This window comes from Dermacentor variabilis, chromosome 10 (assembly GCF_050947875.1).
Source record: "Dermacentor variabilis isolate Ectoservices chromosome 10, ASM5094787v1, whole genome shotgun sequence".
NCBI classification, from domain to species: domain Eukaryota; kingdom Metazoa; phylum Arthropoda; class Arachnida; order Ixodida; family Ixodidae; genus Dermacentor; species Dermacentor variabilis.
In genome coordinates, this window is record NC_134577.1 from 5,782,808 (window position 1) to 5,798,279 (window position 15,472).

The 15,472-nt window shown below is 45.2% G+C and overlaps 1 protein-coding gene across 3 annotated transcripts in view; it reads left to right on the forward strand.

Annotated features, from left to right (window-relative positions):
- LOC142559771 (adenosine deaminase-like) overlaps window positions 1-15,472 on the forward strand; it is a 100,760-nt gene that overhangs the window by 23,634 nt on the left and 61,654 nt on the right. For 2 of the 3 annotated variants that reach the window (XM_075671409.1, XM_075671411.1), the window contains 2 exons: window positions 4,506-4,560; window positions 12,598-12,767. In XM_075671409.1, the coding sequence (XP_075527524.1) occupies window positions 4,506-4,560; window positions 12,598-12,767 (225 nt within the window). The remainder of the gene's footprint in view (window positions 1-4,505; window positions 4,561-12,597; window positions 12,768-15,472) is intronic. The other variant, XM_075671410.1, reaches the window with a different exon arrangement.

Below are 15,472 nucleotides of genomic sequence, written 5' to 3' on the forward strand. Positions count from 1 at the left end.
TGCACAACACTGGATACAGTGGCCAACCATTAGTAAAATTCAGAAGAAATTAATAGCGCAATGCATATGATCAGGCACATAGCATATTATTATTATTGCAATTTATTAATTCATGCCCTTTTTTTAATTGCACCAAAAGCTACTGCACTGAAATAATATACTAGTACATACTTAAAAAGCACGATTTTATACTACGATAATAATCAATCATTAAAATGTTTATATATTGCCCAGGAACAGCTAGAGAGCCTTCATACTGGTGTACTTAACGAGCAATATGTGAGACAAAATGTACAGAAACATGAATGTGGTAGACAAAAAAAATGCAAGATAGAGAAACAAATAGGGAAAAAAGGAAACGAGGAAGAGTAAAAGGGAGTTAATCATACATGATTATCTACAGATACACAAAACACAGGAAGTGAACTCTGAAATATGTCAGCACAGGCACAGTTCTTATTATGTGTTTTGGAATCAAATCTTATATAGCACAATCTTGCAACAAGGCCAGGCAATGAATGTGGAATGCTGCCTGGTATACTGTTACGGCACGTACAAGTGCATATGATCAAGAAGCTTTAGGGAATGTATAATGTCATGGACCACCTATACAGTAACAAAAGGTGTGATTAATTAAGTGTTGAATCTAGAGGTGCGAGTTGAGGTATGGCAAAAGTGGTGCTTCAAGATATACATCAATTTATTCTGGATGCGTTCAATGAGGTAAGAATTAGATTTGCATGTTGCACCCGCTCCTACAGAGGCATACTCAAATGGTGGAAGGCAAACAACAGAATTTCAGAAACGCAACAGGTGAGTGGAAATCATGCACTATACGGCATGCAATTCCAAGAGCGTGAAGGGCATGTTGTGTAAATACGTATGTGAAGAGAAGCTTAGCATTGTGTCCACTCCAAGGAGTGAAGCATCCCGTAGGGTGTATGAAAATTTCACATGGTGTGTTTTCCCCATATAACTTAGTGCCATAGTATTGGAAGCATTTAAGCGTACCTATTGTTTCTGCACCAGTTCGAGAGTGAACAAATGTCTTCTTGGAGGTCAAAGCAGTGGTGAACACTTTTGGCAGTCTCAAATTGTATTAAGTCGTCGGTACACAAAGCTGTGCTGTTTATTTATTAAAATGCTCTTAGCACTAACAGAAAGCAAGGAATCCAATACCCATTCTAGTACCTTTGACCCACTGCAGAGGATAAAAATAGGCCAGCAGTTAATAACTGCACATCTAGCACTCGATCTGTGCACGGACAATGTCCATGCTACCTTCCGAGTGCTAGAAAACGTACTAGACTTCAGGGAACTATTGAAGATGCTTGTGAGAACAGGGAACAAGTATGTTTGCATACGTCTTCAGCTCTGTGGAAGAAATACCATCAGAACCACAAGGAAGGGAACGTTTGAGGCACTTCATAAACTTGAAAACAAGGTTTTCATTGACTTATAGCGTACACACCGTGCCAGACTGAGAAGCAAGATTACTTGAAGTATATTTCACACCATATAGGGAACATAAATGTTCTGCAAAGGTATCAGTAGTGTTCGAGACAGCACTATTTTCATCAAGAAGACGTACATCTTTTCCTTTTAGAAGAGTGAGAGCGCACGAAGCTCTAGAAATATTTTGAATTATGTGTCACGTTGGCTTCAACACAATGAATGTGGTGGTGGTGGTGGTGGTGGTGGTGGTGGTGGTGGTAATAATAATAATAATAATAATAATAATAGGGGTAACATGGCATGTATGTTAGAGCATCTGATAGCCAGCCACCTAGAGCAGGAATTTGCAGGGTGCAGAAGACTCCCTTCCTCTCCACGTGCACACACATGCGCACTCTCACACTTGCTCAATCACACACGCACACAGTCAATGGGTGCACAACACACGCGAGTGCCAATTCAGTCTGGTCGCAAGGAAGGGGAGTCCGAATGGCCAGGGAGGGGTGGTAGAAAGCTCTCTATGCCAGATATGATCATGGAGTTTTGTGGTATCGGGCCATACAGGCGTGATGGGGCTCAGGTTGTGCTGACCACTTATGCAGCCGAACTGAAGAAGAAATATGAGTGCTGTCCAGAGAGCCGTCAAGCACCCTGCAGAATAGACGAGTGCAATGCACTGGTATTGCAGGGCGTGTCACTTGAGAGGTTTGAGGCAATCCTTATAGGCTGGCATGAGCTTGCGACAACCGAAAAGACGGGAGTAGAGGGTGCGTGTTTTCCGGCGCTGAACAAGCTTAGGTTTGTTAGCATCGCGAGTTTTGTACGAGAACTATACTTATGAGCAGTACTCAAGTCGTCACACAATGACAGAAGTCTAGAGTGCTCGGAAAAACTCATGCTATCACGGAAGGGAGACACAGGACACAAACCCAAGAATAGGCCGGTGCTTAGATACAGTGCTGGTGACATATGCGGAAAAGTTGAGAGAAGAGCTGAATGTTACACCCAGAATGGGAATGGCCCGAACAGTCTTTGTAGAGGTGCCTCCGAGGAAGTAGGTTGGACACGCAGCAGTTTTGGTGTGGCTGATATGCATGGCAGCACTTTTTGCAGTGCTGCTACAAAGTGTTATTGTAGGCCCAGTCGTTCACCTTTATGGAATGTATTTATTTTAAGCACATATGCTGTGCATCGGCATAATGTTGTTGTGGAAGTATTACGTTGTTAATCACATTCTGCGCAGATACATTAGGAACTTGATTTTGAGTAGATGTTTGTCCTATGATTTGTAGTATCGCAGCAATAAACATTTTAGTAGAAGCTAAAGGCATTCCAGCAGTTTAAGCATATCGACTGCACAAAACACTCATGACACCTTTCCACCTTCCCCACAATGCACTCACACCATCCACACTTTCCATAAACAAAAAGCGAGATAAAAAATCAATTACAGTTTCATTGACTCAGTACTTGCTGCTTCTGAAGCAGGCGTCGAAGCAATCCTGGTATACGCTGCTACATGCATAGGTCTTGCATGATACAGGTCCTGCTATGCACTGCACACGGTGCGCAGGTTGCAAACAGATAACTTCTTTTTGCAGTGCTCAAGCATAGGGACACACTGACTCAAACATGACTGCGCCGTCACGTATGCTTCAGTGCATCAGTGTTCTCGAGTGTTGCACGAGCGATTTATCCCCAACTAGTCCAAAAGACGGATGCACTTGAAAGAAGTCAGTGAAGGAGTATAGTGAACTTGTACTGAACTGGATTCACATGCCGAATAGAAGAGCGCACTGTCAGCTGAAAAGGGCGGCATGGCTGATTATGGAAGTACTTCCCATAGTTCGGCTACCAGTGTCTTTCGCTTTCGAAAGTTATCTTTGCCACTGCAAACAGCGCAGAGATTACTCCTTAAACGTGAGTCTCCCGACACCACACGAAAGACACCGCGGTTGACCACCCCAAATTCCACACGGTTCATTCACCACATCACACATCACACGAAGTCAGGAGTGTCATATTTTAAATCACTGCAGCACCAAACGGAACTGAAAATTCTTTCATTCGACAGTTTCTCAGCTGGGTTCGTTCACTCGCCACTTACGAACTCAATGGATGCGCTGGGCCTATGCGTAACGTAAACAACATCGGCGATAGGCGAGTGCTGATTATCCAGACTTCGGAGCTCGTAAACGCGTTTCCATTTGTTTTGAGCACAACAAAATACACATACAACAAGCACAGACGTTGCGGCAATCGTGATTCGGTTCGCTGTTTTAGCAGACGATCACACTGAGCCCCGGCGGAACCAAGTGGGCAGGTTGGATTAGTCGGCGTCGTTCGAAGTCGCTTCGGATCCACGTCGCACTGCCACAACCCACGGTTGTCGGTCGTGTCGTTGTCGGCCTACTATTACAACACTGTCGTCGTGTGTCTAAAGAACTCGGACGATCGTTGGTGCCGGCGCCTTCGCATGGGCGACCCTCATAGGCATAGCAGCCGGAGGCTTCGCAGCCTCCGATTGGTTGACGCCTGCGACACGTCGCAGCCTCTTATTGGTGCACGCCGGCTCAGCTTCGCCTCGCGTTGGCAAACTTCTAGCATCGGCAGTAGACATAATCGCTGCGCGTCGTCACGCTTCGCCGTGTTCCCGACAGACGCTTTTGACGCTTCAGCGCGTGCCGAAGCTTTCCGACGTGTGCCAGTGGTTGGGGCATAAGATTGTGATGTAAAGTGATGCGTCTACTTAATCCGTCACGCGCATGTTTCATTTGCCGTGATGCAGGCGGAATAAGCGCGAAGAGGGAAAGAACTGCTGACGCGGGATTATAAAATGCAAGGCCAAGTTGGTTTGCAGAGCACTCAGTGGCTTTACACCTACTCAACAACAACAACAAAGCTCTAGTGTAAAAAGCGCCTATTTTGTTAAAAGTTGGTCTCCGATGATCGTAAGCGTTTTTTTTTATTGCCTAGAAAACGAGTGCGATGTTCGTGACTTCTTCAGGCACGCAAGTAGACGCTGATCCATATATGTGCCGTGCTTTCAGCTCTTCACCGTGCAGATGGACACGACTGATGAAATTGCGCTTACGGGACGAAGTGGTAAGTGATTCCGAGCTTCTCGTGGGAAGGCACCTTGGTGGTGCGCGGTATCACATGAAACCCAATTTCACTACAAGGGGCCTCATTCAGCTGTGTCCTGTGTACACGCAGGATCAAGCAGGCTTTCAGTTTTGTGGCAGACCAGCTGAAAGTTTCGATAAACGGCACAGTTACGATAAGCTTGATCTTATCCCATGTGGGAAGAGACTGGCCAGGAATGTAACTGATAGGCAATCTGAAAGTACATGCTATGTTATCCATGAACTGAGAGACCAGGACAGGAGCACAGCGTGGGCAGCAGCGCGGCAAACTGCAGAGGGTGGCTCGCCGGGCCCCGACCCGGTGTTTACGTCGCTGGAGAACGCAAACCTGACGGGCGTCCTGTGCTTCTCCGTGCTGCTGGGCCTCGTGCTGTCTGCGTTCCGCGACGAGCAGAACGTGGTGCTCAACGTCTTCGTCAGCCTGAGCAACACCCTGATGGCGGCCACGCACATGCTGCTGTGGTTCTCGCCCGTGGGACTCTGCTCCGGCAGCATGGCGCTGGTGCTTGGCGCCGGAGACTTGCAGGTGCGCTGGTGCCAAGCTGCGCTGCGTCGCTCTGATGAGTCTGCAGGGGGGCACAGCGCTTTCGTTCGCATGTGCTATTTGAAAAGGCGGCAGCGCAAGAAATTAGGCAGATTATGTGGGAATCGATGTAAGCGAAGCATTACGTGCTGGGTGCTTTGATTGATGATAATTAGCGGTGATGTTGACGGCTAAAGCGTAATTTCTTCAATGTTTAGTCTAACACGAGAGTGGTGAGTTGATGGCACCATTGCTGTTTGTCTGCGTAGTACACAGAACACACAGGGAGAGGTATTTGCTTGAGGCGTTGTTGTGCGCCATCTTTCATAACCTCTGAGAGGGTTGAACACAGTCGTTGCCTCACATGGCACACCGCATTGTGACAGAATTATTAAACTTCAGTTGGATTATGGGGCTGTACGCGGCAAAACCACAGCCGGAGTGTGAGGCACACCGTAGCGGCGGACTCCGGATTAATTTTGGCATTGCGATGTTCTTTAAGCGCACGTGCGTTTTCTGTTTCGCCCCGTCGAAATGCGGCTGCCCCGGTTGGGATCCACGGCCTCTAGCAATGCCATAGCCGCAAAACTAGCGGCGGGGCCAGAAATGTTGATTGGAAGGTCGACCGCTTCCGTAGTGTCGCCTAGACCCTGCGGTGCGCCTTAATGCGGCTCTGCGTCTGCACGCCCTGCGTAGTCTGTCCGCCTGACATATTTGTATGGTGTTTATTTTTCAGAAATAGCAGCAACGTGCTGTACCGTACCATGAAGCTTATCCGCTTTCCCCGCAACCGCCGTCGTATGGTAGTAGGGTTTGCTTGCCTTCTCGCGTCACTTCACCCTCCCTCCACCCTACAGCTTTTTTTTAATTCAGCATTGATTTAGACATAGTGAAGATCTTGGATGGCAAGGCTAAAGGCAAAACATTGTCTGCCTGACTAAGGCCCTTTCATCCATACATTGCTCAACGGTAAGGTGGCATATCATGAAATATAGTATATACACATATCAATAGCGTGTATTACACATACATAGCATACATTACAAACACACGTGCATTAAATACAAGATTCATTGTACAACTTTCTAAGTAGTAACAGTTTAGGTCCAACAAGGTAATATGAATACGAAGAAAGTTATATTAGATTATATATATATATATATATATATATATATATATATATATATATATATATATATATATATATATATATAAAAAATCACAGTGTGAAACAGACTTAAAATAATTATTCATAAAACACACAAGAAACCAATTAGCACAATGTCAATGAGAAAGGGAAAGCAAATATTTTTTCATAGCACTTTTAAGGCAGTTTAATGATCTGAAGTTTGCGCAGTAGTGGTTGTGCTATAGGATGTGCATTTACGACGGAGGGGACTAAGTATGCTAGTTGTTTTCTACCGTAGTTGGTCCTGCAAAATGGAACTCTAATATGGTCATGCCTGTAATTGTATTAGGTAGTTTTGATAAAAAATGAGTGAATTTTTTCTCGAGTTCGCCTCGTATATATATAGCGAGCTCAAGTTCGTGTAGTTGATTAATTTTTAAAAGTCCATGTTTCAAGAAAAAAGGTGCCGTGTGATCGCTGGGTCCAAGCTTTTCAACACAGTGAACTGTTTGCTTTTGGAGACATATCAGTCGATCCAAGTTTGATTGGAATGTAGTCCCCCATAGCAACAGGCAATAGCTAAGATGGGACTGAATTAAAGCATAATACAGCCGGCTTTTCAACCAAGTAGGAACAAGGTATCTAATCTTAAACAATATGCCTATTGACCTTCAAATAGTAGAGTGAATCTTCGTTACATGAGGTGTAAAACTCAGGTTCTCATCAAAAAGTACACCTAAAAATTTAAAAGCTGAAGTCCGCTCGATTACACAACTATTGAACCTTACACAAAAAGCAGTCATCAGGCCTATTTCTCGGCTTAAAAACCACATATTTAGTTTTAGTGACGTTTAACTGTAGCTGGTTCGCTGATAACCAAACTAAAAGTTGATCTAACCAATTATTAGCTGTAATTTCTAGCACACGTAGACTGTCACCTGAGGAAAACTAACTTGTGTAGTCAGCACACAAGACTATATCTGGAGTAAGCTGTATGTTTACAATATCGTTATCGTATGGAATAAAGAATAGTGGGCCCAAAATTGACCCTTGAGGGACACAGAGTGCAATTTTTTGTGAACAAAACCCATTATAACACGTGTATTGCTGTCTGGTAGTGAAGTAATCTTGAATCAGTTGTAGGGCCACTCCGTGAACTCCGTAGTATGACAGTTTATTGAATAGGATGGTGTGTTCAATGGAGTCGAAAGCTTTTCTAATATCCAGGAAAAGACCAACCGTATATAGTTTGTTCTCAGTGTTACTGAGGAGTTTTTCTTTGATCTTAACAAGTGCTATTTCAGTAGATCTGTTTGCGGAAGCCAAACTGTTGGTCCACAAGGGCGTAGTTTTTATCTAGGAATTTAGTTAGCCTGCACTTTAGGAGTCGTTCCAGCACTTTTGAGAAAAGAAGTAGTATGGATATCGGTCTGTAATTATTTACGTCAGCGACAGAGCCTCCCTCATGCAATACAATCACTTTGACAATTTTCATAGAATCGGGAAAAATGCCATTCGCGAAAGCACTGTTACAGATATGGCATAATGGAGCCGAGACAACATCAGCAACATATATCATTGGTGCTTCTTTTATGTCATCAGTCCCTGTTGCAGTGTCCTTTTTCAAAGCCTTAAGAACGGAAAACAGTTCCATTTCAGTGCAAGGTGATAGGAAGGTAGAATTAGAAGTCTCGTGGTTTAGAAATTTATCAGATGCCAGTAATGAACCACCAGAGTGGTATGACCCATCAGCAAGTAAAAAGTGATCATTGAATTTATTGGGCAAGGAAGTTTCACTGTATTCAGTGTCATCAAACATTAGAGTATTCGGGTTTGTGTTATACTCGGTTCCTTTTAACCTGCGAACTGCATTCCATAATTTCTTTGGATTGTTTGATACCGTGGAAAACATGTTCTGAAGTCAACTTGTTTCTCATTTTCTTGTATTCACTTAGTATAGCAAGATCCCTGTACCAAATAAATGTATCAAATAATTTATCACGTTTCTGCATTCTTTTATACATCTCTCGAGTTACCCACGGCTTCCTAGCTTTCGTGTAGGTCCTTATTTGTTGTAATGGGAAAGCAGCATCATAACACGCCTTTCTAAATAAACGTATCATACGAAATATTCGGATCATTTTCACTATATCAGGGAAAACCGGGAAAACCGAGAATTCTCAAGAATTTTGAGTAGTCTGGAAGAACTCAGGGAAAACTCGGGAAATTTGTGCCTCTATCAGGAAAAAATTAGCTCTAATTTTATTGAAAGGGTCGAAAGTCGAGGTAACGCTGGCTCGAGTAACAGACAGGGATCGTAATCAATCGTCTTTGACGCCTTGTCGTCAGCTGGAGGAGTTGCCAGTGTACAGTCAACGACCGACTTTCGGGATTCCCGATAATTTGGAAGGCTTCGCGGCCCCACCACGTACCCCATAGAGTCAATGTATCAGAACGTCTGAAATATCGGACGCAAGAACTCTTCACCGTCCAAGTTTCCAGTCGTTTTGCCGTGACCGCAGGTCCAAAAGGGAATTAATCAAAGCCACCACCGCTGCCATTTTGATTACCTCGCCGCCTCGAACCGGCGCTCTCGCACGCAGATCCGCTGGCAGCCGTAGCCACCACTGCGGCAACGCTAGGCCTAGCTGCTTCGACGTTCGCTATGAGGCTTCTTGTCGTTGGGTGCCGCGTTTTTTATTGAAGGAATTCGCTGCTGTCAGCACTGGCACGGACTCCGCCTGTGAGGTCTTCGCGATTGTCTTAAATGCTTGGAAAGCACGGTGCGTTGCATAAAGCCGGTTCCCGAAAGTCAGCTTTGCCTCTGTACAGAAATGTTTCTTGGTGAAGCTTACGCAAAAGTATTGCAGTGAAGCATAACAAGCGTGGGAGGGGCTATTGCCACGGCACACAGTATGTATTCCTTAATTATACACGCGTGCACCCGGTATTTCCTGTGACAGTACGAGCACCAATATGCCTAATACGTGCATCGACAGGCCTGCAGAGTGTTTTCGAATGTGCCTGTGGCGGATTGAGCCCTTAAGGGGAGTAAATGACATGCATTTATTTTTTCCCAACCGGCCGATTTTTCGGACGTTCTCGCGGCTCCTAAGGAGTTCGAAAAATTGGACAGGGACTGTGCAACTGACCAAGAAGATGCTTCAGATGGTCCGTGGGGCGAACGAGTGGCGGAAGGCGGACAAGAACAGAAAGGACCTACGCATTGGAGAATGAACGGGAAAGGAAGCATACTGCCGCCGTTTTGAGCTAAAAAAAGTGTTGGCGGATGCTGAGATGCAGGTGTCCCTCATCCAAACCAAAATAAACTCTTTAAAGAGTATGTCAGGACAGTTGAGGTTGACTTACGACTGTTGAAAGAGAATCTCAGTTGTGACAAAGTTCGGGCCTCCTATCACTGAGCTTGCTATCAGTTGATAGAAATAGGTCATATTGGAAAATATTTGCTTCTGTATGCATCTCATTTTTATTACTATTTGAGAATGTCCGACTCGATTTGAAAGTTTTTTCGAAGACATTTTATTTGCTGTGCATTTTACTAACCCTCCCTTCTATTCTTTTTTGAATAACATAACCACTACTCCTTAGTATTCAAATTGCATTAAGTCGTTTTTAAATTTTTTTTCATATGCTTACTAGACAGTGACAGCATCGCGCGATATGGTTTCAGCCTGTCTTGACATAAAACATTGTTCTGCACCACTCGGGGAATTGCGCAAAGGCACTCAGGGAAAACCTAGAAAACTCAGGGAAATTGGAAATGCCAACTTGGTAGACACCCTGTATACACTTTAGACCAGTCTGTATTCTCTATCATTGAGCGAAAAGCACTCATATTCGCATCGTTAAAGTGGCGACAGAAAGAAAGCTGACATCGAAAACTCCTTTTTTTCTCATGTCGTGGCAAAAAAAAAAAAAAAATACTGGCAAATGATCACTTGAATCAGAGGTGAGCAAATTCCCGAAAAAACATCATTGGGATCGTGGTTCGTTATGCATATATCAATTAATGATTCAAAATCTGGCGTTATTCTGGTTGAATAACCAGAATAAGTGACAGGCAGGTGACACGCAGGTGCGAGGAAAAATGTTCCTTAATGCTCTCATACACTGGGTTGAACATGGTTGCGTGACATAATGGACACTTCAAAAGTTGAACAGCGCGGTGTCGGGAGGTTTTTGACAGCTGAAGATGTTTCCCAAAGAGAAATTAGTTGCCGTATGGCTGCCCTGTACGTTGAAGATTGCATTTCATTGGCCACTGTGAAGCGTTGTAGCAAACGGCAATCACCCCCAACATAATTGCAAATGTTGATGAGCTGATTAGACAAGAACGGTGGATAAGTATCGATGAACTGGCAGAGCGTGTGAACATCAGTCGCGGTTCGGTTCACACCCTAATTCATGAACATCCCGGTTATCGGCTTTTGTGTGCGCGATGGATGCCCAAGATTTTGAACCACCGACAGAAGACGGAGAGGTTCGGCGCTGCCTTGACTCATCTAATCCGATTGTGACCGGGGACGAATCATGGTGCCACTACTACGAGCCTGAAACACGACGACAAAGCTTACAGTGGAAACATTTGAATGCAACAGCCCCAAAGACAGCAAAGGCCGTCATTGCTGCCGGAAGTTGACGCGCGTTATCAGAAGGGGCACTCCAAAGGGTGTAAACTGTTCTTAGATTATAGTTACAGATTTACACTCCCTATGGAGTGCCCCTTCTGCCACACAATAATCGCCGTCTGCCTTGATGCGTTTCCTTTCTTTAACGCTGCGAGCCCGGTACTTTCTAGTAACGAATGGCGTGCGCGTTATCAGCATGATAACATTCCCGACAGGAAATTAGCGGGCGCGGCGTTTTCAAGGAATGAAACGCATCAAGGCAGATGACGATGATGTGTGGCAGAAGGGGCACTCCAAAGGGTGTAAAGTTAGAGTGTATATTTTGCAGAACTCCTGCTTTTTATGTGTGCTCTGTGTTGCGACTATAATTTCGGTGCAATGACTCACAATACACGACCGGTGAAAGATGCTTCTGCGTAACACATTGTAACAAAGGACAGCGCGCCATTGAGAGTTTTCCCTGGCTGTTGCATATGAATAAAAATGTAAACAAGGTTCTTGAAGGACAAAGTTTTAATAAATATTGGTCCTCAACTTGTTCATTTCATGGTCTTTACATTTTTCATATGAGCGGCATGCACTGCTTTGCTGGTTTCAAACTGATATAATTCTAAAGTTCATGTGACATTTTCTATACTTAAGTAGACAGACAACATGGATGCACTGACATCAGTTATTTCGGGCACAATTTTTGAAACATACGAGTACATTCTTTTATGAAAAAATACCCATTTTACTTGTCTTGACAGTGCTTAGCATTCAAGAATTCGTTTGCAGTATCTTTGGCAATGACAATGCAGTTATTGTTCATGTATTTGATCCCTCTACGAATTTTGTAAAGAGGACGCCGAACTGCAACGAGAGTCGTGAATACACCCATCGTGAACACACACCCCACTTTGGGTGACATACACTTCTCCGCACTTTAAAGGAATTAGACTACACTCTTTGAGCCTTGAGCAAAAGTCTGCATGCGTTTTGTGCCGCGTTCACGTTGCTGGGTGTCCGCCGGGTCGGCCAACCTGGGAGCACGACTTTTACGTCGTAACGCTGGGGGGCCACCTTTTTCAGGTTGTGTGACGGCGTGTGAGCGTCTTCTGCCTACGCAGTGCACGAGCTTCGCGTGGCCCTCCGCGACCGAAAGTCTCGGCTTGACGGTTGAGCAGTTCGTTTCGTCTCCGTCCGTGTCTTCTTGTGCGCTGCCGCCTTTTCGTACATGTACAAACACAACCAGTTCGCCACTCCTTTCCCGAGTCAGAAAAAGAGTAAGAAAAGCTCAAGTATGAAGCAAATGTCCTGCAACCTGTATACAGAATTCGTGCGTTTGTATGCCGGGTACAAACCTTTCGGCACTCTACAGAGCGCAGGTAGGCGTATACGAGGGTGTGCATTCCACACCTTTCTGCGGTCCGCACGTTGCTGAAGGCAAAAGACCACCGAGTCGGCAGATTTTCTTCAAGGGCAGAGTACGCTCTGGCTCTCATAGCCGATTACGTTCGCCTCCGCGACTTTGTCGAAGCTTATTTGCCCCTTGTGAAGTCTCGTACAATCGTTTGCTTCTCCCCTTGTGTTAGGTTAAGTGTCGACTTATTCATGGCATGCCGGTGCGCATACGACATCCGTTGGTATTCAAATAGGCCCGCGCGTCGTTTTCAGAGAAGCCGCACCCCTTGCTTGGCGATTCTTCGCTTTCAGGCTCTGACCGGCGACCTGCCGATGTACGTGATGGCGTTCGTGGCGGCCATCGCCCTACACGGCCTGCTAGTGCTGCCGATGCTCTACCTGCTGCTTACGCGACACCAACTGGGACCCTTCTTCCGAAACATGGTCTACCCGATGTCGGTCGCTCTCGGGACGTCGTCCAGGTGCTTGCTTCCAATGGCTCGTATGCGAGGTCGCCACCTATTCTCTCAACACAGCAAGAAACGCACATGCGTAGACGCGTGCAGGACAATGAGAACAGGGGTGGCCGGTGGCTATAACTAGCAAGGTTTGAGTACGGGCTAGTTGGTATTCCATGTTATCAAGCGTCACTTACAGCGCATACATAGACAGAGGACAAAAAGGGACGACGTATACGACAAGCGCTTGTCTACGTCGTCCTTTTTTGTCCTCCGTCTGTGTGTGCGCTGCAAGTGACGCTGGATAGCTATAACTAGAGCGGCATTCGAACAAAGCGCCCCAAACCGTTATTCTCCAGTCGGCGTTTTCGACATAGACTGCACTGGGTTTCATTTGAACCCAGTTGGATGATCCGATCTTTTATCTTGCTCTCGAATTGTGTGACACCCACAAACATAGCAAAGTGTCTGCTAATATCACAGACAAGATATTGCAGAAGAAACATCGTGAATAATAGCAAATAGGTCTAAAATAGTTTCAGAAGGGTATGCTACTCGGTTTGCGCTAATAACGCCATTTCTACAACTGTAACTTAACTAGGTTGAACAAAAATTTAACAGAGAATCATGGTTCAACATGTCTACGTTAAAATCGTGCTCTTTACAGTACTAAAAATAAAGAAATTGCTCAGTAAGTTCAAGAAAAGCCGCGATAATGCCCTCGGGGAGGTCGACATTACTTGGCCAGCACTATATTAGCACATACTTACAAAGAGCATTTTGTAATCTTGGTAAGTTGCATAAAAATGAATGTTTCACTTTGCATGTACATTCCTTTGTATGTAGGGATAGACCTCCAACGTGACTAGAAGTTGGATTATTGTGGAACGTAGAAAGGTAACCTAAACTGCATTTTATTCTTGTCTTTCTCTCGTAAATTAAACGCACCCCTACTATTCTTCCACGATTACGTAAACATTACCTGAAGAAAATACATATCTAATGAGTTGTTATTTAATGAGCGCGTGTGAACGTTAATGCATTTGAACATACACTTTGGAGCTCACTAGGAAGTAAGAAAGAGGAAATAATCATGCGTCAAACATATGCGCCTCATATTTTAGTTGGAATTATAGTCGATGAAACGCAAGTAATTTGCACTCCAATATCTTCAATGTTCATCCCTAACAGAACAGGAGCGTCCGGCGACTTTTTTTCCTTGAAGGGTTTTGTTAATAAAACCCCGGCAACTGCTGTGACGCCCAACGGATATCATAGGGATGTGTTGAACACGTCCTTCGGGCGTCCCTCATGCAATCGTTTCGCTGCACTTCCCTGGGGACATGCGAGGGACGTCACGGGGACGTGCTGCCCGCAGTCGGGTGCAATGTGACCTGCAGACGCAGGGTAAGTTCCAGACCTAGACACAGCTTCAATTATTGGCACTTATTAAGCCGGTGTTTCGCAGCCCCTTCGACCACGATCAAGGGTGTTGCAAGTCATATTGCACACGACTGTCCATTTTACTAACTTTTCAGCGCCTTTTGCACACTGTTTGCTATATAATGTACACTATAAAAACAGTTACACACTTTGGGGTGTATCTCTGGCGCACAGCAATAATCGTCATCTGCCTTGCTTGCGTTTCCTTTCTTGAAAACGCCGCGGCCGTTACTTTCCTGTCGGGAATGCTATGTCACGCTGGTAACGCGCATGCCGTTCGTTACTGGGAAAGACCGGGCTCGCCGCGTTATAGAAAGGAATTACGGACAAGACAGATGACGATTATTGTTGTGGCAAAAGGGTGTAATTTCCCTTAAGAGTGTACCAGCTCTGCTGAACAAAGAAAAAAAACCCACACAAGAAAGGAAAGGTGGATGATAATCGAATAAAAAAACTATACTCGAAGTTCCAGTCGACGAATCTCGGCGGGAGTGCTGCAAGGAACAGCAATGGAGGTAAAGAACCAAATGGTCTCGTCTGGGCAGAAACAGTGTGTGTGTGTATATATATATATATATATATATATATATATATATATATATATATATATATATATATATATATATATATATATATATAATATGGGCGAGAATGTAAAAGAACGGTTCATTAGGCAGCCTTGTGCCCGGCATAGGGCAGAGCAACAGCTGTAGGTGCGACAACGTTATAGGCGCGCCGTTCTGCGCACTGTTCCCGTGAATGAGCATATCTCTCGCGCACAGCTCGGCGACGGTGCCGACGCTGATTGCGGCAATGGAGCAAGGGCTCCGGGTGGACCCGCGGCTGGCGCGTTTCCTGGCGCCCGTCGGTGCCACAATGAACATGGACGGCACTGCCATCTACTTCATTGTCACCGTGCTCTTCGTTGCCCAGAAGAACGCCATCGCGCTCACCGTGACACAGCACCTCGTCGTCGGGTAATCCCACTGGATATAGAACTTAGGCACAGCGGAGGCGCGTATATACGTAAGCTTAATCGATGACAAAAAGAAAATACGAAAATACCCCAGCTGCGACCATTATGTTGCTGCCGACAGGTATACGTATTAGCACAAAGGTGGTACGCAGTCAGTTTCTGCAGCATAAGTACTGTGTCTTTGGTTAAGCATAACGTCACGGAAGGCCGTCGTTACTGGTGTTCCTGGCATCTCGGTCTGGTGTTAGGCATAAGTCTACGCTATTGCATCTGCACAACGTAGACGCAGTAGCTGCGTATAGACCCACAC